Source organism: Haemaphysalis longicornis, unplaced genomic scaffold (assembly GCF_048455015.1).
Source record: "Haemaphysalis longicornis isolate Haplotype H1 unplaced genomic scaffold, Haemaphysalis longicornis Haplotype H1 scaffold_6, whole genome shotgun sequence".
Classification (NCBI taxonomy): domain Eukaryota; kingdom Metazoa; phylum Arthropoda; class Arachnida; order Ixodida; family Ixodidae; genus Haemaphysalis; species Haemaphysalis longicornis.
In genome coordinates this window covers 149,011,055-149,036,769 of record NW_027526407.1, presented here as the reverse complement: position 1 = coordinate 149,036,769, position 25,715 = coordinate 149,011,055, and the positions used below count along the sequence as shown (strand labels likewise).

General features: G+C 43.1%; 1 protein-coding gene across 1 annotated transcript in view; it reads left to right on the top strand.

Annotated features, from left to right (window-relative positions):
• LOC144141984 (cytochrome P450 2H2-like) overlaps positions 1-25,715 on the top strand; it is a 69,385-nt gene that overhangs the window by 21,150 nt on the left and 22,520 nt on the right. Inside the window, exons 2-3 of the mRNA XM_077673415.1 lie at positions 3,953-4,161; positions 15,121-15,245. Of these exons, the coding sequence (XP_077529541.1) occupies positions 3,953-4,161; positions 15,121-15,245 (334 nt within the window). The remainder of the gene's footprint in view (positions 1-3,952; positions 4,162-15,120; positions 15,246-25,715) is intronic.

Sequence of the window (25,715 nt, the reverse complement as noted above, 5' to 3'; positions counted from 1 at the left end):
ATTTAAGTGGCAAACTATCTGAGCTGCAATACCATACTCATAATCACGCTTTCTTTTGAGGATACGCGGAAGATTGAACGTATTTCTGTTTGAACTGAGTACTTGGCAAATAAACTTGCGATCCCTTAAATTAAACAATGAGAAACAGCTTGTTCAATGCTTAGTCTTCTTTGGCAAGCAAGCCTCGTCGTTTATTAAAGACAGCGTTTGGACGGCCGCTTGCGAATATATCTTTCGACGCCCAGAGATTTAAAAAGAGTTGTGCTTTGTGCATCATTTCTTGATGTGTGGACAAAATGTGTTTATCCTCCCACCCTGTACCAGCCCGAAAAAGGGCTAACATCATTCGCAATAAATAAATAAACAAATAAATAAATAAATACATTATAAATAAATAAATAAATAAAATAAATAAAATAAATAAATAAATAAATAAATAAATAAATAAAAAATAAATATATAACTAACTAAATAAATAAATAGAATAATTAAAAAGTCCAAGAACAGCTTTTGCGCATGTAGGTGCAGTTGTGTTCTTCGTTCAGTCTGCTCTAAAACACACTAATGCTGTGTCCGATTTCTACGAACTCTGCCTTTGTGTTACTGTAACTTTTTAACAATCAATATTTCTAGCTTTATTTGACATTCATGCGTACAAATGCCAGCAGCATGGACAAAAAGTCATTTAGACAGGCCTGACGTGGTCCCTATTTTGCGAGTACATTTTCATAAATTAGAAACTTTTTGTAAGCTACAAAATAAAATTCGAAGTACGTGGTGAAAATTTACAAAACGTTTAGAAGCAGTATTTAACATGATCACGTTTTCATCCTTAACAATGCATGACAGTCACAGTTACATAATCACCGTCATGCAGGGAGAATACGCTTGGTATTCCAAAACAAAATAAGTAAATAATTTAGACACTCAAAACAATCCCGGAATATATATTTAAAACAGTAATATAGAAATAAATAAACGCTGATAACAAAGAAGTTCAGTCACACTATGACCTGTTTAGCAATGATAGCATAGAGTGCTGCACCGTTTTCGTAGTTCGTTGCGGGAATGGAATGTGCCATTTTTAACAATGGCGTGTTGAGTAGCTGGGGAAATGTAGAGTCAACTTGGATAACAGAGCAATGAAGTTCTTATTTTGCATCATTCCCGTTTCATATCGCTTAAGTGAAGTTTTGTTGTAGCGATGATGAATTTTGAGGTCACCCAGAGATTTAAAAAGAGGTGGGCTATGTGCGTCATGCGCAGCATTAGAAATCGTACGCACCACTTTCTTCTGTAATGATTCCAGCCTTGCAATGTTAGTAATCACGGTGTTCCCCAAACTAAGAAGGAGTAGCTAAGGTGTGAAAGAAATATAGACTTGTAAATGAGTAGTTTAATGGGGGTGGAGAGGACAAATCGCAACCTGACAAGAAATCCCACAATCCGTGCTTGTAAATATGTCTGTATATTTTGTCCAATTAAGGTGCGCTTCAAATATAATTCCCAAACTTCTTACATAAGAAACCATCTCTATTTTCGATGTACCAATGAGTAAGTCACCACCCGTACTGCAGTTCTGATTTCTGGCCGTAAACATAATGTTTTTGTCTTTGTGCTGATGATAGTCGAGGAAATAAGCATGCTGCACTCGTTAAGGGTCGCTAGAATATTGTTTGCTTTAGTTAATAGTCCTGTATTATACGAGAAAACAGAACAAAGTCGTGTCATCGCGCAGATAACAAAATTTACAGAGCTGTCAACATTTACTACGTCATGTATACAGACAAATAATATTAACGGCCAAAGAATGCTGCCTGGTGGTCCACCCGACCAGATTTGTTTAATTTCGGAAACTGCATTATCGATAACCACCTTGTGGCACCGAAATAAAAGGTTACTTTTTATTATGTTTAGGTATACGCCTCTAAATCCATAGTGGTCTAGCTTATTTACCAGTGTTAAGTGCTGAATACGGTCGAACGCCTTCGAAAAATCAATAAACATCCAATTTTCAGAACTCCTATTCCACAGAACGCAAAATTATTTAATTTGGAAATATCTGTGCAGATTTGCTTGATACGCCTTTGCGAAAACCAAACTGTGAAGCTGTTATTACGCTGTGCTTTTCACAGAACAAGGTTGTTCTTTCCTCTATTACTCTGTCTATTCCTTTTGAAAAAATTTGGGAAACTGATATTCGTCTATGATTGAATAAGTTGTTTTTGTCTCCCCCCTTGAACAGAAAAGCCACGTTTGCTTTTTTCATGCGAGATCTATATCTATATTATCTATAGTATACTTTACTGGGCCAATCTGTGTGTCGTCAAAGTCCAAGCAGTATTTGGAAGAGAAATATAGGTACGGGTGATTTCGGCACAGTGTGTTGGTAATAAAAAGGCGTTGTTACTGTTTGTGGATGGCATACATTTACAAAGTTGCGGATTTTATGCCCAGTTATCAAGAGAAACACAAAAAGTTGTTGAATGCGTTAGCCAGTGCTCCCCAGACGGCGTTCCATAAGTGCAAGTTCTTTGATTCGAACATGCTCCTGTTGTCGCCCGAGAACACTGTTGATGCTTTCCCACAAAATGTCGCTTCGTTCCATGATTTTCGCACCAAATAAATTACTGATATACCTGCGTTTAGCTTCTTTCAAGACATTTGTAACTTTGTTAAGAAAACAATAAATAAAATTACTGCGGTTTTGTTCCTTGTTACGAGCAGGCTGTACGTTTATGTGTAGGAAAGAAGTTGACGGTTCCTTCATTTTATAAAGTTTAGATACATCATCACTGCGAAATATTTTGTCTGCCATGTTCGCCGGGTAACGGTGCCACTGGAATTATTCAGCAAGAGCCTACTGAATTTTCTTGAGTTTGCGAGCACAAGTGACACGCAAGAAACGCGTTGTGTCTCTTGTTCGGGCGTAGATTTTTCATTCTTTTGTGCAGGCGTGCTTGCAGCCCTATTCACGCTTCTTTGTAACTACTTGACCAAGCCGCATTTTCACTTTGGGTACAAGTGTTCATTGACGTGTATTGGAGATACGTCTGAAGGGCCGAGCTGGGAGATGTTAACACACTTCTTGCGCGCCTCTTCTTGTGCCACATTACGTTTCGTTCGTGAACTAAACTGGACCCCAACGTTCGGTCATCGTTCATTCCTTCTGGGCACATGACGGCACACGTCAACGTCAGCTGGGGTTATTGCTTCTGCTATGACATCTCCTAGTTTTTTCTGGAGGTCAGGGAGGTTTTCATTTTTATCAAACGGGATGCTTTTGATATCGATGTTGCGGTTACGCGAATACTGCTGCATGTCTGTAATGCGTGGTTCCGCGTCAGCTACAGATTGCTGCAGTGATGCATTGCGCTGAAAGAGAGGTTTTCTTAGCCGCATGTTTTCCTTCAGTTCTTCTCCACGTTCAGCACCACGCCGCAGCATCTCCTGTCGCTGCGAGGGACGAGAAAATCTTCGGCTGCAGGCTACGCACACCTTGTGTACAAAATATATTACAGGATATACAGAGGATAACGAAAACAGCACATTCTGGGGCGCATAAAATGCTTGCCGTGGTCCCTTCACCCATTTCTCTCGCCCCGATGAACGTACTTACCACCGGTGAGGGAAGGAGAAGTGTTAGGAACACGAGAAACGGCAAGTCATGCATCGCGTGCTAGTCGAGCAAGTGACATCCTCAGAATGTACGCGCAAGTGGTACGCTACCTAAGACAGAAAATGCACTGTAGAGTGTAAATTTGAACTGATGTGTGCCGTTTTTCTGGATATACGGGAGTTTTTAAGAAAACGTTTTTGTTGGAAGCAGTGCTTGTGTCTGTAGTCCTTCGTTCTTGGTGTACGTTTCACGCTTTACTCGCGAACCATGAAATAACAACTTGCTCAAAAGTCTCATTTTAATCACTTTTTGTGTGATTACTCCCTCTTCCAGGACACTACGGTGGATTGGCGATACATTTTATTTGCATTTATTTGCATTTTGTACTGGCTTCTGCTGAACGTGCGAAAGTTCCCAGCGGGAAAAAAAATTCCCCCTGGGCCGTCGGGGCTCCCACTACTCGGACATTTGCACAACAGAGCTAACCTATTAGATTACCGTAAATGCATGGAGCTTGCGAAAACATACGGATCAGTGTTCAGGTAAGTGTCGAATGTTTGAGCAGCGTAGAGTGCTAATAACTGCATTAGGTCATCGTGGAGCTGTCAGTAGGAAAAGCAGGCAAGCCTCTTTTTGGTTTCTGCAGAAGTTGAATGTGGTGTCGGGTCGAAGCCGGCTGCGGTTCTAGGGGTAGTAGCAGCCCAGGGTAGTGGATTGAAACGGTTGCACTACACTCCAATAGACCAGCAGGGCAGGCTGGAAACTACGCCGCTAAGAACACACACCTAATGCTTTTCCGGTGAGAAGATAAAATCCACATTTTAAAGATGTACAAGGCTACTTTTGAGCCCAGTTTGTAAAGAATGGGATATTTGTAATACATACATGTCTTCTCACGACTAAAAACTAGCATAGAAACTAGTTGTGCTCAGCAAAGCCACCGAAATACAGCATATGACAAATTTCTCACCTTATTCCATGCAGCATAGTCCGCTCATTCCCCCAAAAAAACATATGAATGGTAAAGCACTGTCGAAGGCCATAACTGACCTAGCTCCATTTAGCCCTCATTACCAGAAACGGGACAGGCTGTCCATGCTGTTTATCAGAACTATATCAGTTGATTCCCTAAGAAATTTATACAACATAGAAATTTCGTGACAAAATAGCTTCGAGCGAAAAAAGAGAACAATATTTCATGACCTTGTTCATCTCACCTGCCGGACTCATTCAAAACGACGGTCGGAAGTCCCATAAGTCACTACTTGGTAACTCGCAAGAAATGGTTTAAAAATCCTACAATATGGTAAAGAGCCAACAGGTAGAACAGTGGCGAATGCTTTCAATGATTTTTTTCTGCCCACTGCCTGAAAGAAGATAATAAATTTTGGTAGAACTGTATGCACTCTCCCAATTAAAAAAATCGCATTGAAACTGGCGAAAGGAAAAAAAAATTATCCCAGGATTGCGGGTAATTAATAGTAGCACAGGGATAGATGTTCCAGCATACAAATACCAATGCCCGGTATATAGTGCTTTCATTTCATATCTGGCAATAATAATTAATTTAGGCTTGTGATCCGGACGTTTTCCTAAAGCATAGAAATTGCAAGGGTAAGAGCTGTATTTAACAAGGTATAAAATCCTTGAGGCAGTATCGCCCGAATTGTATGTTGCCTGTTTTCTGTGAAATCTTTGAAAAATCACGCTAGAACGTCGATAATGATTTATCGATCGTCTTAAAATCATACGTTCTGCTCAGTACGGCTCTCGCATCTGAAATGAACAGAATTTGCTATTTTTGCTCAAAAATAATTCCTACTGCATATTCTGAAGTCGAGCAAATAGTACTGCGATTTCTGGACTTTTGTAAGGAATTTGACCTTATCCAACACAATATTCTACTCGAAAGCTTAAAACCATTAGGCATTACAGTTTAAACCATTATGCCATATTATATCCTTGCAGATACAGCGTATTTATCTTGCCGACATTATTTTGCGTTTGGCTGATTGATATGCCTGCTTATAACGCGTGTTTTCGTCTCTTTAATGAATAACAAGAGTTTCCCCCTCCGTTTTCTGACTCTAGGAACTGCTTCTGTAACGTTGTATTGTACACATTCTTGTTGTAAAACAAAATGAAATAAATTCATCTTCAAATTTAGAGGGAGACGTAGCCCATGCTTTAATTTCTCCTGATTTGCAACATCGTGCCAATTTTTAATCATCGAAAATGAATTTTCGAAGGTAAAGCTAGTTACATCAGGTGTTCCCCAAGGGATCATTTTAGCGGCTTTATATTTTTTACTCTACATTAATGAGGGAGTAAATAATGCATAGTTGCAAAGTATGCTCTTTATGATGATGATACCAGTCTTTTCTTTAGAGATAGCTCTGGTGCAACAAGAGCAATTAAATAATTAACAATTAATAACTGTCTAAGAAAAAATGTCTGTAAAACTAATGTTCCAATCCTGGAACCCCGCACCAATAAATCAAGCTACTTTATATTCATTTCATTCATTTCATTTTATTTATTAATACGGTTAGTTCAGAAGAGGGCCGTTACGGGGTGGAAGTACAAAACAATTACTTGAGAAAAAAGTACAGTACAGGTTTTGAGATATATTCTCAGTAATATTGTGAGCAGCAGCTCAAAGTTAATAAATTTATAGATGCAGAAATCGAAGTAGAATAGTATTTTAAAGCACTTACTATATACCATAAAAAAATAAGGTGTGGGATAACAATATTACATAAAATACCAGCAAACTGCGGAGAACAATCGGCATTGTACACCCGTGCTCTTTTTATCTTACAATATCCATCAAAATGCAATTGTAGAAGTTATTATTTTTGCCTTTTATTCACTTGTAATTATTTTTTGCAGTACTACCACGAAGGAAAACGTGTACAAGCTCAAACGTTTTCCACAAATGGGTTATTCGTTTTTGTTGTAGCCTTTCTTATTTCACACACACTGCAGATTCTTTGACATCGTTCCAGGTATTCCTGTGTATAACTATAAGCTATTTTGTTAAATTAAGTTTAAGCAGTAATCACGACTAACTAATTATATGTGCAGGGTTAAAACAAAGCATTATATTGTACAAAACCCACACACAAGAACCTTAGAACCAGAATTTGCGGCAACAAACTGCGGGACATAGATAATTCAACAGTTATTACCTACCATGGTAAATAACATTTTCACGAAAATGAAAGTCGCCATTACAAAGCTTTTATTCTTGCAGTAGCGTAATATGATTTTTTAGCCCAGTGAACCGTATTAAGGCTTGTTTTCCGGTTCTACCTGACATTTCAAGTTGTCCTGATTTGTATTGAGAATTGTACTGCAGCTGTTCTCTACTACACTTGTTTTTTTTAAGGTGAAATATTATTTCATGAAAGCAATACAAATATATTGGTTTGCAGACGAGTGTCCCAGAGTCAGAAGACTGAAAGGGGACCCTCGATTTCAATATATACGATAATTGCATGAAAGCAGCAAATGGACACAAGAGCCCATCGGTTAAGTACGTAGTATACACTGACAAGGAAAATTAACCTATCGTATAAATACATTCGAACAGGTAGCCGGACCAAATAAACGAACCAGTTCAATCAATTCGTGAATAAGAAAATAGGAAACAAAGTCACATGAGAACACCAGGAAAATACGCAATAGTTAAGAACAAAAAAAAAGTTATTTACTACACCAAAAGAAATTCTCTGAGATTTTTTAAAAGCAAAGTAGGGACGGGCATGATTTAATAGCCATTGTCAAGTTATTCCAAAATGTGACAGCTGCAAAACAAGTGGGTTTCTTCCCAAAATTAGTGTGAACAGTTAGTGGCGCTTTTGCTGCGCAAAGTAGTGACATCAATAAGGTTATATGAACGATTGCAATGCAGCAATTTGTAGAAAAACATTCCTAAGTTATAGTGAAGTAGCACTTTGATTGATAGTAAGTTATTCCGGCGCAGAAGCCCTGAGGCAGAGAAGCTACAGGAAATAAATGTTATGATGCAAATACTTCGGGTTTGAACATGTTGCACAGATGTAACGTGAGAAGAGTATGCAATACCCCATGAGACAATGCCATAATGAAAATGGCTGTGAACGAAAGCAAAATACAAAGATAATAAAGCTGTGTGAGGAAAAAAGCGGCGACCTTTAATTAAAGCTCGTTTGCCTAACGCCGTTTTCTGGTTGAGATTAGAAAAATGAGAAGAAAATGTAAGGTGAGGGTCGAGGTGAATACCAAAGAGTGTAACATCGTTGCAAGTTGTGAATAAATGAGGTCCAAGTTTTAATTCAGGAAAAACGCTATGGTTTACTGATAAGACATAGAGACCATGAGTTTAGTTTTTTCAGAGTAATCACTAAATAGTTGTCATGGCACCACTTTACAACGTTAATTAGTACTGCATTCAACTATGTGGTGATACAAATTAATGATTTATCAGACGAAGAAATGGTTGCATCATCCGCGTTCAAGACGCAATGGGAAGAACTAACGCAATCCGGAAGATTAGTAATATACAAAATTAGTTTATATTAGTTTAGAGTAGATTAGTAAAGGACCTAAAATTGACCCCTGGGGTACACCTTTGTTAAATGTTCTAGTTTCAGAAAACGCATTAGCCACATATACAGGGTATTGCCTGTTAAGTAAATAGATTTTCAAAAATATTAGTGGTGGTCCTGTTATGCTACAAGCTTCCTATTTTTTAAAAAAAGGTATTATGATTAATCTTGTCAAACGCCTTTGTAAAGTCCAAAAAACGGAACCGACTAAATTTTCATAGTCAATAGATTTTTAATGAAATTCGTTAGGGAAAGTAATGCTAGGTTAGTCGAACGTCCAGACTTGAAACCGGATTGACATAGATTCAGTAGATTAAATTTATTGAGATAGATGTTCAGATGTTTGCAAATATCGGTTCGATTATTTTGCTTAGACAAGAAAGAATAAAAATTGGGTGGTAATTGGGTATTGTAACCAGTCACCTTTTTTCAAAACTGGTACGACTTTTGATTTCTTAAGAAAAGATGGAAAAGTGCCAGACCTAAAGACAAGATTTATGATGTGCCTGAGTGTATTTACGACTGAATCGGAAACTAGCTTCAAATCACGAATAGAAATATTATCTAGACCTGGGCTGGTGTTTTTCAGCGTACCAAGCGTAGAGAGCACTTTTTCCGCTTTAACTGGAAATAAAAAAACCCGCCCGCATCTTCCCACGGGGGAACTCGAGTAAATGCGTCGCAGAGTGGTTGGGGTATCGCGTGAATGTTGCGTAATTGGGTACGGTTTGGGAATGATTAATTGTTATTTCGTCTTTATTATTCTTATTTATTGAATGAAGGAAAGCGAAGGCAAAGGGTGTAAAGTTAAAGTCGGTCTTTATTGCTTGGTGCCGTCAAGCAAAGCGTCAAGTCAAGCGAAAGCCAAGCAAAGACGCCCTTGACTGAATTCCGAATGCGCGCTGCGCCGCTTATATACACACAGACCGCGTTCGAGGGAGAGGAGTACGGGGGAGAGACGCGCATGCGCACACTTCCGTACACAAGCGCGCGAACTTTCCACGCACCCACCATGCCGTTATCACGTGTACACGCCCTGCCGCCGTTACTGTTGAGCGCGACGCATCGCACAGGTAGCTACGACGCATGCGCGCACAGACGCGCTCCCCCCGCACCGCCACAGCTGTTGTTGAGAGCGAGGAGGATACAGGGAGAGACGTGCACCTGCGCCTCGACGCGACGCGCATGCGCAGTGAGCGTGTGGACGGCGCCGACAACATCGACGAGTGACATCGCGGGCCTAAGAAATGCTCCGCATTTGAAAGAATGATTGGCTAGCACGCCTCAAACCAAGTTGTGCGTTCAAGGACTGGGGAGTATTGTTATGAACGGACGAAAAATAATCGCAAAATGCATTAGCAATGTGAGTGGTTTCCGTCAAGATTATTCTATTATGGGTACTTTTTGGTATTGAGGCATTACCTGTAGCTGTGTTAAGGAAGGTATTCATCAGATTTCATTGTTTTTTGGGGTATTTTTTGTGTTTAGAAAATTGATTTTCATACTGCCGTTTTTTTGCCTGTTTAAGAGAATGTTCAGGAGACCGCGGTATTTTTTGTACCGCTTGGCTAGATTGAAATTAAAGGGCTGTCTCTTCGTTTTTTTTGTACAGATTACCCTTTTTTTTGTGTGTGCTTACAACAGCCGTTTAGTCATCCATGGATTGTGCAGAACACTGAATCTTTTTTTACATTTAACCGTCGTGGTTATTAATGAAACGGCTTTTAAGAATTCACATGAAAAGCGTTGCAGTGCTTCCTCTGTATCATATATCGAATTAATGACAGACCAGTTGGTTGCCGCGACAGTTTCTTTAAATCTAACTGGGTCAAACACAGAAGTAACGCGGGAGTTGCGTACAGTTGTATGTCAGCGTCAAAAATAAGCAAAACAGGGAAATGATCCGCGATATCTGTTTCAAGAACAGCTGAAAATGGTTAGGGTGATATTTTAGATAGTGCATGGTCTTTTAACGTGCGAGGACCATTGCGCACGCATCTTGTAGCCGCATGTTATAGAGATTCGAATCCAAATCCCGAAAAACAGTTGGTGTACGCAGCGTACAAGTTAGATTCGGTGTCCAGTAAGTTAATGTTTGTGTCACCTAGTAACAGAACCTCTTTATTTTCAAGTAATAGCTGGAATAGGATTGTGCCTAGGTTGAGCAAGAATTCAGTGAAAGGAGATGACGGGGAGCGATAAATGCAGCCAATGCCAAACTTTGTACCGTGTAGAAGGAATGATCGATCTGTTTTAATCCACACCGATTCACAAATGTTTGTGGTAAACAACAGATCATGACTGCGTGTATACGTTATATTAGGGGAAATGAAAACTGATGTGCCTCCATGACTATCCGAAATTCTATTGCCATACTCTGTTTGATACCGCGGAAAACTGTACATATTATTGTCAGATTCAGATAGCCATGCTTTAGATACGTATATGCATAATAAGGAGTGGTTAAGCGTATCTATAAAACTTTCTATCGTGTCGAGGTTTTTCTTAAGGCTTCGTGCATTGAATTGAATTAGGGAGTGCCTATTGTCAGAAACACGAAATTTGACTTCTTGGGGGACAGCAAAGCCATCGGTTGCAATGTGGGGGCAGTTCTGAGAGGGTACAGGACTCTGGGTTATGTGAAAATTCTCAGGTCGCGCTCAGTCGCTATGCGAAACACTTTTCTGTCCTCCGTTTTGCGAGCCTTGATGCGACAGTTATCCGTCCACAGAAATTGCCAATAGTGTTCCTTCTTGAGCGCTCACAGCCTTTGAAAACAATTTCTTGTTTTCGAAAGTAAGATGCTCATTGACGAAGACAGGTGCATCTGTCTTCCCTGAGAACCCGATGTTGCTTGTGCACAGCTTTGCTTTCCGCGCCTTGCGAAGGAAGTCATCTTCTTTTCACGGGAGCAAAAGCGAACGATGATGGTTTTTTCGTTCCGGTTTTTTGACATGGCGGGGACACAATGTATTACGTCGATGCGAGCTGCCTCAACAGGACACTGGATAGCGTTCGCCATGCACAGCAAGGTATCATGGCAGTCTTCGCCATCAGTCACAGGCACTCTCTAAATCTCGATGTTGTTAATTCTGGAGACCCGTCGCGGTGGCTCAGTGGCTAAGGCGTTGCGCTTCTGAGCACGAGGTCGCGGGTTCGATTCCCGGCCGCGGCGGCCGCTTTTCTGATTGAGGCGAAAAGCAAAAACGCCCGTGTGTACGATATTTCGGCGCACGTTAAAGATCCCCAGGTGGTCAAAATTAATCCGGAGCCCTCCACTACGGCGCGCCTCATCGCCTGCGTTGCGTCGGCGCGTTAAACCATACAATCAATCAAAATCAATGTTAATTCTGGAGTACTGTTCTAGCTCGGCCACCCTTTTTTGAAGGGCTGCGTTGCATGCCAAAAGCTCGTTTTTGGACGCTATCAGCTCAGCCTGTTGGCCTTCATTGTGTCATACTCTTTGCTCAAGAAGCTAACACTCTCAGCGAGCTGAGCTTGTTCACCAAGCCCCAAGATTTCTAACTTAGTTTTAAACTTCTCGGCAAGTGCATCGATCACCCCTTCCAGGTTATCTTCGGGCAACGCTTCCAGCGCTGCAATCTTCTCATCTAGCTCAGCAGTTTTAGCCATTTCTAGACAGTAAATGAAACAGAAGAAAGCAAAAAAATCACGCCATATCCACGGAATGAATGATGATAAGTGGGGCGAAGCTCGAGAGGGGGAGATCATTGGTAACCGTAACTCTCCCGTGAAAGTTCGCCCATTACATCATTAGAAAGACGTAAGACTGTGTGCGTACATTGTACAAATCAACTTTTATTTTCGGGGTCAATGCTCCCAGGCCCAGACCTGGTGAAAGACCCCGCGCCATCGAGGACTACCCCGCAACTCCACCACAATTTGTCACGTAGGATGGGACACAACGGTAAAGAAAGAACTTTTATTTCGGGCGAACTTGTGCCCAAACAAGACGAGAGGAAATGAGCAAAGGTCCTTGCGTCTCATTCGATCTCCGAGAACGACTGCCTGCGTTCGTGGCGTGATCTCTTGCGTGATCTCCCCCTCGCAGTGCACGTGCGCTCGCGCCTCCGTTGGCGAACACAGACAAGCTCGCGCTCCCGGTGCCGAGTTTGCGCTGCCGGTTGCAGCCGGTTCTTGCGCGTGCAACGCGGCCCACTTTGCGACATCTGCGAAAGCATGCGGCGGTCACGTACCACGAGACACAAGGGATGGACAGACCCATGACTTAAGGAGCTTCGCCCCTAAAAACTCTGGGCAGCATCAGTTGTGACTAGCCAAGAAAAAACAGATTAAATATTGACACAACCAACCTGCAAACAGAGCAGACGTGATTCAGAGGAGTGGTCTCGTAGCCACAAATGCTGCTGCCAAATGAAGCCGGAGTTGCCGTGGACGCGCCTTTAGGAACCCTCTTGCTGGTGAGAAGAACCGCGCAGGCGCAGCAGGCGGCAGCCAGCGCAGGCTCAGAAGGGGTCTTTTGGGCCAACGCTCAAGCGCACACTAGCGGGGTAGTGGCGGAGGCGCACGTGGAATAAACCACGGAGGCAGGCGAGGCAGCAGAATAAAACGATGACGTGTCAGCAACACAGGCTGCAAGCAGAGCAGACGTGATTCAGGGGAGTGGTCTCGTAGCCGCAAATGCTGCTGAAGTGGTGCTAGTACTGGTACTAGTGCCAGTACTAGTAGTGCTAGTACTAGCAGTATGTACAAGTACTACTGGTGATAGTGTACTAGTGTTGTACTTTTTTTGTAACCAAATACAATTGTTTTGTAAGTTTTGTAATTCCTCTCCTCCTCCCTAACTTGATGCTCTATGTTTAGCGTGGTCAAAGCCGTTTAAGATGTTTCAACAGCTATTTTTAATGGTCTTCCTGAAAAATATTTGTCCACGAAACTTAATTCCAATCAATTCATAAAAAGCCTTATTGGGTATTATTCTCTTCTACTCTTTCAGAAAATAGCCTGGGGGGTTCGTCATTATAAAAGTGGTTACTTACCTTCTGGACTCATGTTCAGAGTCAGACTCTTTCGACTTCGTTAACCTTTTCCGAAGCTGTTAGTGTCCCTTGCTTACGACCTGCTGCGCTGCCTTCTTGTACCTGTTAAGAATTCTCTGTGTAGATCACGGTGTGTGCGACGCCAACCCGCTGTTGCTTCATCTTGCGTGCACAAATGTTGCCCCAGATGTGTTTATTACTTTATATGCAGAGGGCAGTTTAACAATTCCACTATTCGTGTTCTTCCCGCATCTTCCCAGCCCCCCCCCCCCCCCCCCCCCCCGTCCAAAAAAAAAAAGAAAAAAGTGGGAAACAACACCCGCACCAGCAAACCTACGGCAGGTTTACAGCGATTAGCTATAAATAAACAAAAGCAGTTTACCAGAACTTGGAACATACTATAAGATTCCCCGAAGCTCAACTGGAAAGTAATAGTTGCAGAATGGCATTGCGTTATGCACACGGTCGGCCTTCGCATGCAGGGGTTTAGTTGCATGCGAGTGTCAGTGTTAGCGGCAGTAACGCGTCATTTAGGCGGTTGGCTGCTGAGGGGATAGCTCTACAATGCGCTCGATTGACAGCGCATATATCGCGATAAAACCAAGAAAACTGGTAAAAGGGAGCATCAGTGTGTTGCGCTGTCTAGTGCCGGGAAAGCGGTGGATTTAATATCTGTGTGAAAACAAAAAAACAACCACCCAGTTAATAAGGCAGTATTGTCGACATTTGCGTTTACTGCGTGACTGCAACAATAGCATTGTAAATCGCCAACACATGGCACTTTTTAGAGCCACGCCGTGAGGACGCGGCAATTTACACTGCTCTCTAGAGGCATGACACCGAGGACCTGTACCTGAATGATGGGTAGATCGGTGATTTCACTACATCTGGCGCTTTTTAAAGCTACACTGTGAGGCCTCTGCTATTTACGGTCCAATTTACAAAGTCATGCCTGAAACGAGCCCTATCTGAATGAGGGATAGGTTTTTGAATTCATTCATACCTGTTCTTTCTACTCTCAGAATAAAAAATACTGGTTGCAAATGGCGCTATGGTTTGCACTGCTGAGGCCTTCGGGAAAACTTGTCACATTTCAGCACGCTGATGTTGTTCTAAACCGCTGAAGAATCGTGCGGTCACTTAAAACAGACCCTGACACGCCTGCACATTTTGAAAGTCTTGAATACTTTGCGTTTGTAGTGAACAGCCGCATCTAGTAGTTAGACTAGGGGGCCCCAAGCACCCAAGCAAACTACAATCGTTTGACATACAGCAGATAACATGGAAACTTTTCGCAAACATTTGTCAATTATTCTCGTTCCTTACAAATATTGTTGTCGAGATTGACGCTATTCAAGCGACATCGCCGGCATTGGCCTGGTTTTGTTTACCCACCGGAGAAAATGCATTAAACAGCTATGTTCAAGAAACATTATGGAAAGCGTATGAAGGCCTACATATTGCCACGAGGAGATCACGCACGGCCGCCCCGTGCTGGTGATGAGTCTGCCTTACGCAGTGCTCAACCAGCAAAGTACCGCAAGCGATCATTTGCTCTTTCCAAAATCTCTTGAAGTCACTCCCCACCTATGAAATCTACATTGTCGGGACAGGCTAGGCTTATTGTGTAATAAATTGTCACCACGCAGCAGAGAACTCTTCTGTCAAACCAGCTCAACGAAACCTCGTAAAGGGCTATTTACTTCTTTAGAGCGCAGAAAATGTGGGATGAGGAAATTGTGAAATGTGCCCATATTCACCTGGCAGTGATCGAAAATTTTTGAATTGCGTGGTTCACGCGACGTCGACATTTTCTTCTCACACCTGAGTGATGTACTTATTGTTTTTCAACCTGGTAATTTTTTACACAAGTACTTTTATTTCACAGACTTCGAATGGGGATGAAGGATGTTATTATACTGAATGATTTTGAATCAATAAAAGAAGTTCTCTCTATGAAAGAAATACTATTTCGCTCAGAGACCGCACTCGTATGGCAGGTCAAGTACAAAGGTGAGTGCGATTTCCGCTTCTTTGCAGCACCTTACCAGAAAAAATGGCGTTGCAGGCCGGGCCAATTTTATTACCTGAAGGACGTCTTTATGCACTAACTATAAGGATACAATGCTCGCAAACTAAAACTGCTTGACTATATCTAATGGGATTTGGGATTAGGCATGGATACATTTGCGAATAGTTAGCTGTTAAATAGATGACGTGTATCTTCACTTACTTGAAGAAAAATGGCCCTCATGTTACTTGAATGAACTCATCATGATCAGCATCACCAGCCTGTCTACGCCCACTGCAGGGCAAAGGCCTCTCCCATTATTCTCCAATTACCTCGGTCCTGTGCCAACTGTGACCAATTTATCCCCGCAAACTTCTTGATCTCATCTGCCCATCTAACTTTCTGCCGCCCCCTGCAACGCTTGCCTTCTCTAGGGATCCACTCTGTTACCCTTAATGACCAGCGGTTATCTTGCCTTCGCATTACATGCCCTGCCCACGTCCATTTCTTCTTCTTAATTTCTACTAATATGTCTTCAACACCAGTTTCCTCCCTGACCCACTCCGCTCTCTTCTTGCCCCTTAATGTTACACCTATCATTTTCCGCTCCATTGCCCGCTGAGTCGTTCTCAATTTAAGTTGAACCCTCTTAGTCAGCCTCCAAGTTTTTGCCCCGTAGGTGAGTACCGGTAAGATGCAGCTGTCATACACTTTCTTCTTCAGCGACAATCGTAGGCTGCTATTCATTATTTGAGAATGTCTGCCATATGCACCCCACCCCATTTCATCCTTCTAATTATCTCTGCCTCATGGTTGGGATCTCGGGTCACAACTTGGCCTAAGTAGATATATTCGCTTACCACTTCCACTGCCACGCCACCTATCTCAAACTGCTGTGCTGTCCCGAAGTTATTGATCATTACTTTGGTTTGCTGCATAATAATTTTCAGGCCCACGGTTCTACTCTGTTCGCACAGTGCGGAAAGCATGCTTTGCAATTCGTCCCCCGAGTTACTTAGCAAGGCAACGTCATCAGCAAATCTGAGGTTACTGAGGTATTCTCCATTAACCCTTACTCCCACCTGTTCCCAATCCAACGGTGTGGATACTTCTTGTAAGGATGCTGTGAATAACATTGGAGAGATTGTGTCTCCTTGTATGACACCCTTCCTTATAGGTATTTTACTGCTCTCCCTATGGTGGATGATGGTAGCTGTAGACCCATTGTAGATATCCTCTAGTATTCTTACATAATGCTCATGTTCCCCCTGGTTCCGTAATGCCTGAATGACTGCTAGAGTTCCGACCGAGTCAAATGCTTTCTCATAATATATGAAGGCTATATATAGGGGTTCAGTATACTTAGCGCACTTCTCTATCCCCTGATTGATCGTGTGAATATGGTCCATTGTTGAATAACCTTTACGGAACCCTGCTTGTTCTTTAGGTTGACTGAAATCTAAGGTTGCAGAGATTCGGTTAGCGATTACCTTGGTAAATACCTTGTAGACGACTGACAGTAAGCTGATCGGCCTGTAATTTTTCAAGTCCTTCATGTCGCCTTTCTATGGATTCGGATGATGTTCGCGTTCTTCCAAGATTCCGGTACCATTGCGTTCATTAGGCAATGCGTATACAGGTTTGCCAGTTTTTCAAGTACACTTTCTCCGCCATCCTTCAAGAGGTCTGCTGCTATCTGATCCTAACCAGGTGCTTTGCCCCCTTTTATTTCTTTCAAAGCCTTCCTTACTTCTTCAGTTGTTACTGGTGGGATGTCTATCTTCGCTGAACTACTGTCTCGTTCGGCATTATCCTGTATGTCCCGGCTACTGTACAGATCCCTATAGAACTCCTCGGCCACTGTGACTATTTTATCCCTATTTGTGGTGACATTGCCTTGCTTATCCTTAAGTGCGTACACCTGATTTTTCCCCACGCCAAGACGTCTCTTTAGTGCTTGCAGGCTACCTCCGTTCTTTACAGCGTATTCGATCCTCGCCATATTAAACTTCCGTATGTCAGCTGTCTTACGCTTATTGATTAACTTCGAGAGCTCGGCTTGTTCTATTCTGTCAGCTGCGGTAGAGATTCTCATGGTTTGCCGTTTCCTGATTAAATATTTCGTCTCCTGTGAAAGTTTACTAGTATCCTGTCTAGCCATAGTGCCCCCGACTTCTACTGCACACTCCGTGATAATGCGTGTAAGGTTGTCGCTGGCTTCCTGTGTTGTAAGCTCGGCTTCCTCGTTAAGGGCGGAATATCGGTTCTGCAGCGTGATCCTGAATTCTTCTACTTTACGTCTTACTGGTAGCTCATTTATCGACTTCTTTTGTACTAGATTGTTGCGGTCTCTCCTCAAATCTAGCTTAATTCGAGATCTTACCATACGGTGGTCACTACACCTTACCCTTCCGAGCACTTTCACATTCTGCACGACGCCAGGGTTATCGCATATTATGAAGTCTATTTCATTTTTGTGCTCCCCATTCGGGCTCCTCCAGGTCGACTTCCAACTCTCTCGTTTACAGAAGAAAGTATTCATTATGCGTAGGTTATTCCGTTGTGCAAACTCAACTAGTAGGTCCCCCCCGCTATTTCTACAGCTCAGACCATAGTTCTTAACTGCCTTGTCTCCAGCCTGATTCTTGCCGACTTTAGAATTGAAGTCCCCCATAACTATGGTATACTGTGTTTTTACTTTAGCTATTGCCGATTCCACATCTTCATAGAAGCGTTCCACTACTTGGTCGTCGAGGCTGGATGTGGCGCGTAACCCTGCACCACCTTGAGCTTGTACCTCTTACTGAGCCTAATTACAAGACCGGCTGCGAGGCGATGCGATGAGGCTTTGAAGGGGTGGGCGAGGTAGGAGGAAAAGGTCCCGAAACTGTCTGGTGCCTTTCGTTAATGCTATAGTATTCGTCTATGTTGCCGGCTATGCTTTTATTGACTATAAATCCCACTCCAGTTCTGTTCTGTCCTCTAGACCACGGTAACATAGAACGTGTTCATTTTTCAGCACCGTAAAGGCTTCGCCTGCCCTCCTAACCTCGCTAAGCCCTATTACATCCCATTTAATGCCCTCTAATTCCTCGAATAACACCTCTAGACGTTCTTCGCTAGATAAGGTTCGCGCGTTAAACGTTGCCAGGTTCAGATTCCATTGGCGGCCTGTCCGGATCCAGGGATTCTTGGCACCCTCTGCTGCGTCACAGGTCTGACTGCCGCCGTGGTCAGTTGCTTCGCAGCCGTTGGGGACTGGGGGCCGAGGGTTAATTGGCGTATTCATGGGAGGTTGTGGCCGTTACTACACCGGGGTGGCCAATCCTGCTCTGGTGAGGGAGTGCATTACCGGCAATGGTCGCCGGGTCAGGCCGCACCCCAAGCCCCTTTGCGCAATTCCATCTATGAACTAATATTCACCATAGAATTTCTAGGCTGGGAGGGTTTTTTACAGCGGTTTAAGGTATACTGCCTACAGCGGAAAAGAGGAAATTATAATTCATGACGTGCAATACTTGAAGGAAACATTTATTGTCGGTGCTCAAGTTGTTGTGACTGTGTCACAAGGCTAAGGACCGCTTCGCTTTCCTGTAATGAATATCCATGGTTCCACTTGCATTCGTACAGGAATGATATAAAATATCATTGCATGCCCATACGTGCTGAGCCTCAGGAAGCGGATTCAGTCTCTGACCCTGCGGATTTGTTCTTGTAGAGGTGAAACACTATAACGCACACGCGTGCAAACTTTGGTGCACATTAAACACTTAGGGGTGGTCGATAATATGACGGAGCCATCTAATGCGCCACACTGTGTTGCCCAAGTGCAGCGTTGCTGCTTTAGACATTTGTATTTGAACTTTCAAATAGAAAAAATGAAGTTATTGGTTAGAATGTACAACAAGAACCTTTGTTATTGTGTCTGACTGTGTTTGAGTCAAATCAATTAGACACACGGACAAGGCTTATATACAGGGTGTTCCAGCTATCATGCAGCAAGATTTAAAAATAGAAATGGTTTTTCTCGAAGAAAAACCCATTGGACAAAGCTTGCAGTACTGTGGAAAAGCGGACAGTAAGTTTTTCATCAGAGTGAATAATAAATCATGATTAATTATGATCCATTCGATAAGTACTGTCCTCGATAAGTACTCTTTTAATCCCTAAAGTGTCAGTGAGGCACTTGTTGGTACCCACCAGGGGCATCTAACTACGGTGGTTTCAGCTACAAACTAATTGCGTTCTCATTTATTCTGACTGATAAATAAAATCCGCAATACACACAAAATATCACGTCACGGCGCCCTACGCACAATGTAAAGCAATTCCTTCACACAGGCTTCCTCTGAGGTGGCCAGAATAAAATAAACAAAATAAAGAAAGACGAATTACGACCCAGTTCGTGCCTTATCTGCCACAGAGTTTCTAAGTATACTAGAGAGGAAACGGCACCTGTTAAGCCATTTAGTCATGGGGATTTATTCGAAGACCCCCATTTTTGGCTTGGGCTTGGCATGACAACTGGATTCTTAAGCGGTGTGGGGGATTCTCTTCCTTCCCTATGCATTAACACGTGTACAAGCTACGAGGAAGTCGAAATCCTTCCTGTTCTGTGGTAGCCGTGTGCGGTGAACAGCAGGCAGTGTGTGATCGCACCTGACGTTGGTCATGCCGCTGTCGAAGGACGTATGACTGAGCGGGTAATATGCAGCCGCAAAATTTATAGCCGGCAACAAAAATAAACAAAAGGTACTTCGATGAAGACAAGATACGACAGATACGGTCAAGATACGACAAGATACAACAGATACTTCGACGAAGACAAGATACAACAGATACGGGCTCCTGAATCCGTCCTACCATGTTATCGTCCACGGCTGTTTAACGCCACGTTTTCTTTCCCCGCGAAACTTGCTGTTAGTGCTCATTCAATGCATGTCATTATAAACGTGATGCGTCGTCTCTTTAGGCGGGTGATAGGCGAAGCAGTTGCTTTCAATGAAATTATTTCGGGGCTCTGCTTTACGATGTGCACGGGAGCGCCGTGATGTGGTATTTTTCATATTTCGCAGGCAATCTTTATCAGTCATAAATAATTAGTATGCAAATATTTTATTGCTGAAAATACCGCAGTTAAATTCCACTCGTGGGTACCAACAGGTGCCTCTCTGACATTTTAGTGATTAGGACCGTACTTCTCGAGTTAGAAAATAATTACCATTAATTATTTCACGCTCATTAACGAAAAAAAAATTACTATCCGCATCTCCACAGTATTGCAAACATTATGCACTAGGTTTTCTTCGAGTATTATCATTGAGCTTTTTTAAATCTTCGTGCATGATACCTGGGACCCCCTGTTTATAAAAATAAAAAAGAATGAGCAGAACAAATACCATTGTGACTTGTCTGCCCGGATGAAATTAAGTTTGATCCAGGGACAGCGCGTGTGGAGTCAACTTGGCATCTCCACCTTTAACTGTTGGTCATTTGTTTGAGCTGTAGTAGTGATATAGGATGCACGAATTAGAAAACCCTAGGTAGACTGGCTTAGTAAAAAATACTAAATCTGTAGTTCTTGCTGGGCCAGATGCTCTCTCGGCACCCAAAGTCATGAAACAAGCAATGCCAATTGATATAAAACGTTTGCACGTCATATGAAGGATAGGCCAGAAATTCAAGACGCATACTGATAAAAAATTGGCGCAGCCTTCGAAGGTGGTGCAAGGCTGCAGAAACAGCAGAGCTGGCGGCCACTGTGTCTTCCTTGGATACTCGTGTTTTGCACCCCATTTGAATTTCCTAAGTTGCCGCTGAAAGACCTCCATGGCGCAAGCCCGGATCATTGCGTCCACAGCCTTTCACATTTGTCCAAAAGTGGACCACGTTGGCACGTGCCAGAACGCACCGCAACTGGCTTTGCGAACTCGGCGTCTGGATCGCGAACTGGGCGTCTCTGCTCCGCACTTCAGCCGCAGACGCATGTCAACTGGCCAGGATAACTGCACGCGCGAGATCACTCCCTGGCAGAGTGCTCAGGAAGGCCGACCTGGAGGACGCCCGGTGCTCCTCACGAGCCGCACGCAAACGTGCGCTCGGGATATTTTCTGCGTATTTTTTGCAGGCTCCTTCGCATTTCAAGCCGACGCGCTAGCCTGGACTAGTCCGGGGCCGGGTCCGGGCGACGCACGTTCATTTTAATTACGTAAAATTTAGGTTAATTAATTAATTACTGGTCATTGACTGGGTAAAGTCAAATTGATGTCATTAGGGCATGTGAGGTATCAAATTGAAGGTCTTAATGAGTTGAATCACGTGGGACAAGTTAAAAATTGCTTCCTGGTCATAGTCATGAGATAGTCATGTGAGTCATAGATTGGGTTAAAAGTCAAAGTGGTGCCAGTAGGGCTTGTGGGGTATCGAATTAAAGGTCTCGATTAGGGGAATCATGGGGCACAAAGTAAAATTCGCTTCCTGGTCATAGTCATGAGACAGTTATGTGAGTCATTGATTGGGTTAACAGTCAATGTGAGGCCACTAGGGCTTGTGAGGTATCAAATTAAAGGTCTTAATGAGTGGAATCACGTGGGACAAGTTAAAAATTGCTTCCTGGTCATAGTCATGAGACAGTCATATGAGGCATAAATTGGGTTAAAAGTCAAAATGGTGCCACTAGGGCTTGTGAGGTATCAAATTAAAGGTCTCGATGAGTGGAATCATGGGGCACAAAGTAAAATTCGCTTCCTGGTCATAGTCATGAGACAGTCATGTGAGTCATGGATTAGGTAAAAAGTCAATGTGAGGCCACTACGGCTTGTGAGGTATCAAATTTAAGGTCTCGATGAGTGGAATCATGGGGCACAAAGTAAAATTCGCTTCCTGGTCATAGTCATGAGACAGTCATGTGAGTCATGGATTAGGTTAAAAGGCAATGTGAGGTCACTAGGGCTTGTGAGGTATCAAATTAAAGGTCTTAATGAGTGGAATCACGTGGGACAAGTTAAAAATTGCTTCCTGGTCATAGTCATGAGACAGTCATATGAGTCATAGATTGGGTTAAAAGTCAAAATGGTGCCACTAGGGCTTGTGAGGTATCAAATAAAAGGTCTCGATGAGTGGAATCATGGGGCACAAAGTAAAATTCGCTTCCTGGTCATAGTCATGAGACAGTCATGTGAGTCATGGATTAGGTTAAAAGTCAAAGTGGTGCCACTAGGGCTTGTGAGGTATCAAATTAAAGGTCTCGATGAGTGGAATCGCGTGGGACAAGTTAAAAATTGCTTCCTGGTCATAGTCATGAGACAGTCATGTGAGTCATGAATTGGGTTAAAAGTCAAAGTGGTACCAGTAGGGCTTGTGGGGTATCGAATTAAAGGTCTCGATTAGGGGAATCATGGGGCACAAAGTAAAATTCGCTTCCTGGTCATAGTCATGAGACAGTTATGTGAGTCATTGATTGGGTTAACAGTCAATGTGAGGCCACTAGGGCTTGTGAGGTATCAAATTAAAGGTCTTAATGAGTGGAATCACGTGGGACAAGTTAAAAATTGCTTCCTGGTCATAGTCATGAGACAGTCATATGAGGCATAAATTGGGTTAAAAGTCAAAATGGTGCCACTAGGGCTTGTGAGGTATCAAATTAAAGGTCTCGATGAGTGGAATCATGGGGCACAAAGTAAAATTTGCTTCCTGGTCATAGTCATGAGACAGTCATGTGAGTCATGGGTTAGGTTAAAAGGCAATGTGAGGTCACTAGGGCTTGTGAGGTATCAAATTAAAGGTCTCGATGAGGGGAATCACATGTGACAAATTAAAAATTGCTTCCGAGTTATACTCATGAGATAGTCACGTGAGTCATAGGTTGGGTTAAACGTGAGTGTGACACTACTGGGGCTTGGGGGAGATCAAATGAAAGGTCTCCATCTAGAATGTTTTCATACAATCTATTTTTTGAAAAGATAACGAAGGAATATCTTTAAATAAAGTTAGAAAGATCACCAGTTTAGGTGACATCAGTTGATATTACAAGCCGACACAAGTCCGCGAAGAATCCGTATTAGGGTACAGCGCACATTGTGGGCGCGATTTTATCTTTACATAGTACTTGTTTGCCTTTCTTTATTTCAAACACAATATGAAGGGGAAATATGTTTGCTGACACTTTTTAGAAACCGTATTTTTTGGTGTATTAGTGAACTTTCTTCACTGTTGATGCGGCACTGCTGTCGAGGCCACTCTATTCGCCGCTGAATGAGCTCCCGAACCACGGTTCGCCGCTAAATATCATTCATCTCAAACGTCCTTCGGTGTTGTCGTGTAGCGCTGAAACATTGACATAAAGCAAATGTCATTCGCTCGAGAGATAATTTGATCTGCCGTCTGGGAGTTGTATAACATATGCTACACAGTTTCGATCGTAATCCATATTATTGCTCATAAAATAAAATAATATTGATAAGGTGCAGCATTTCTATGGCAGCCGCTTGTGTAACCATGGCAATGCGGCCTTCGCCGAACACTCTGTGCCAATACACGGCTTGCACACCGTCCGCGCTGGCCGGTTGCATAATGTAGTTGGCCCAAGCGGGGCGCGATGGTGAAGTAACACAAGGGTGAGGAGGGAACGCAGTGGGAACTTCACATGTGTTGCTGTCAGCCCACCCCGGAAAATATTTGTACGGGGATCTTTCTAAATGCGGGCTGATTTTTCTGAGCCACTGCAAAAACCGTTACTCGGATTTGGGCATATATACTGTAACAGTAGAATGAAGTGAGCCTGAAAGCTAAGCTATGTGATGAGGTACAAGATGTCTAGCGGAGCTGCAGAAGGACGATCGTTACAATGATAATCATAGCCACTTCTTTGTCTGCGCCTCGAATTGATACGGTATTGGAATGAAAGTGGGCGGATGAGTATTCATGTTCTGGAACCACACTTGTGGCAAAAATGGATCTATTGCCCTAAGCGTAAATGCAAGTAGGGTGCCATAAGCCCGCTCTATATGGTGCGAATTGACAAACGAATTCGCAGCTGCGGCGTCGCTAGTGCGGCAATATGTCGTTTTGCGGGACAAGCTGAAACAATCCATGTGATCAATTTTCGTTGCTGCCGAAGCTACAAAATTGCTTCCACAAGTTCAGAGGCACAGTTGGAGAAGACGAAGCGAGAAGCGACTTAAGGAGAACCAAAGGGAGAATGGGCTCAAAATACAAGAACAAGTGAACACTCCTAAGATGGCGTTACCGGTTGCACGAAAGAGGTGGTCACAGCCTCTCCTAAACTTTCCTTATTTTTATGGTGGAATAGTTTACAAATAGTGGTGCCAGTGTTCAGATAGTTGTGAATAGTTGTACCGAGACGACACAAACAGGTATCTGTATATTGGAATACATGCATGTCGATTTATTCATTACACGTTTAAGGAGCAGAAAAGACAGTATAGTGCTGTCACGTTAAAAGAGTAACCCTTCGAAACGTCTTGCAGGGCGCATCATGGCGCTGTTGCGCCGCGCATTCCCTAAGAAGTGGGTGACGTCGCCACGAGTATTCTTGGGGACAGTCATTCTGGACTGCGCATCACGTGACTGGCGTTACTCGTTCTGTCGGTGGCTTGCAACATACTCTCGAGAGCATGAAGTCGTTTATAACAAATTTCACTACAGGAAAGTCTGGCGCTGCAATCAGGTGCCGTCATGGGACTGCTGGGAAATATTATTCTTTTACTTCACCGGCCTTTCAAATTCCTCAGCTTCATGATTGACAACTCTTTTCCCGACGGTGGCTCGAGTTTATTTTCCCCCTAGCAGCACGACGCTCCCTATCCACTACTTTGGAGCAAGCACTGCTTGCTTTCTTGAGGCGCTGTGTGTTGCTTTTTTGGGGGGCTGTTAATTCGCGCCAAAGAGCCATAGAAAAAAGAGCTCTGAACAGATGCAGCGAACGCAAGAGAGTCGGATCAAATTGAGCAAACTTCGACTTCATCTATGGTGGTGGAGGGGGAGCGGAAGAGACCGTGGTGGGGGGGACACAAGGGGGTTTTACAGGCTCGGATGGCAGGCGACTACTGTCTTTCGATGGCATTTGCTGCAAAGGACGGAGATATAGGGCCTTTTTAAATTCAAGTTATGAGAGTTTACGCGCCGCGGCTGTGCACCTGGGCCACGAGGGCTCTGGATTACTTTTAAGCACCTGCGCACCTTTAACGCGCGACAAAATCTCGACATACGATCGCCTTTTATTTCCTCCATAAGAAAAGCAGAGATCGCGAACGGGATCAAACCCGCGTCCTTGGGCTCAGCAGCATAACTGAGCCACTGCAGCGGGTGCTATTTTCAGTTACTGCTGTAAGACTACCAGGGGATGTAAAAGGCTTCCGAAGCGCGCTGGTTCGTCATGTGTATATTTGTTTACTACCATAAAAACGTAAAGCACCATAGATATGTTTACCATCCTGGTACATTATTGTGTT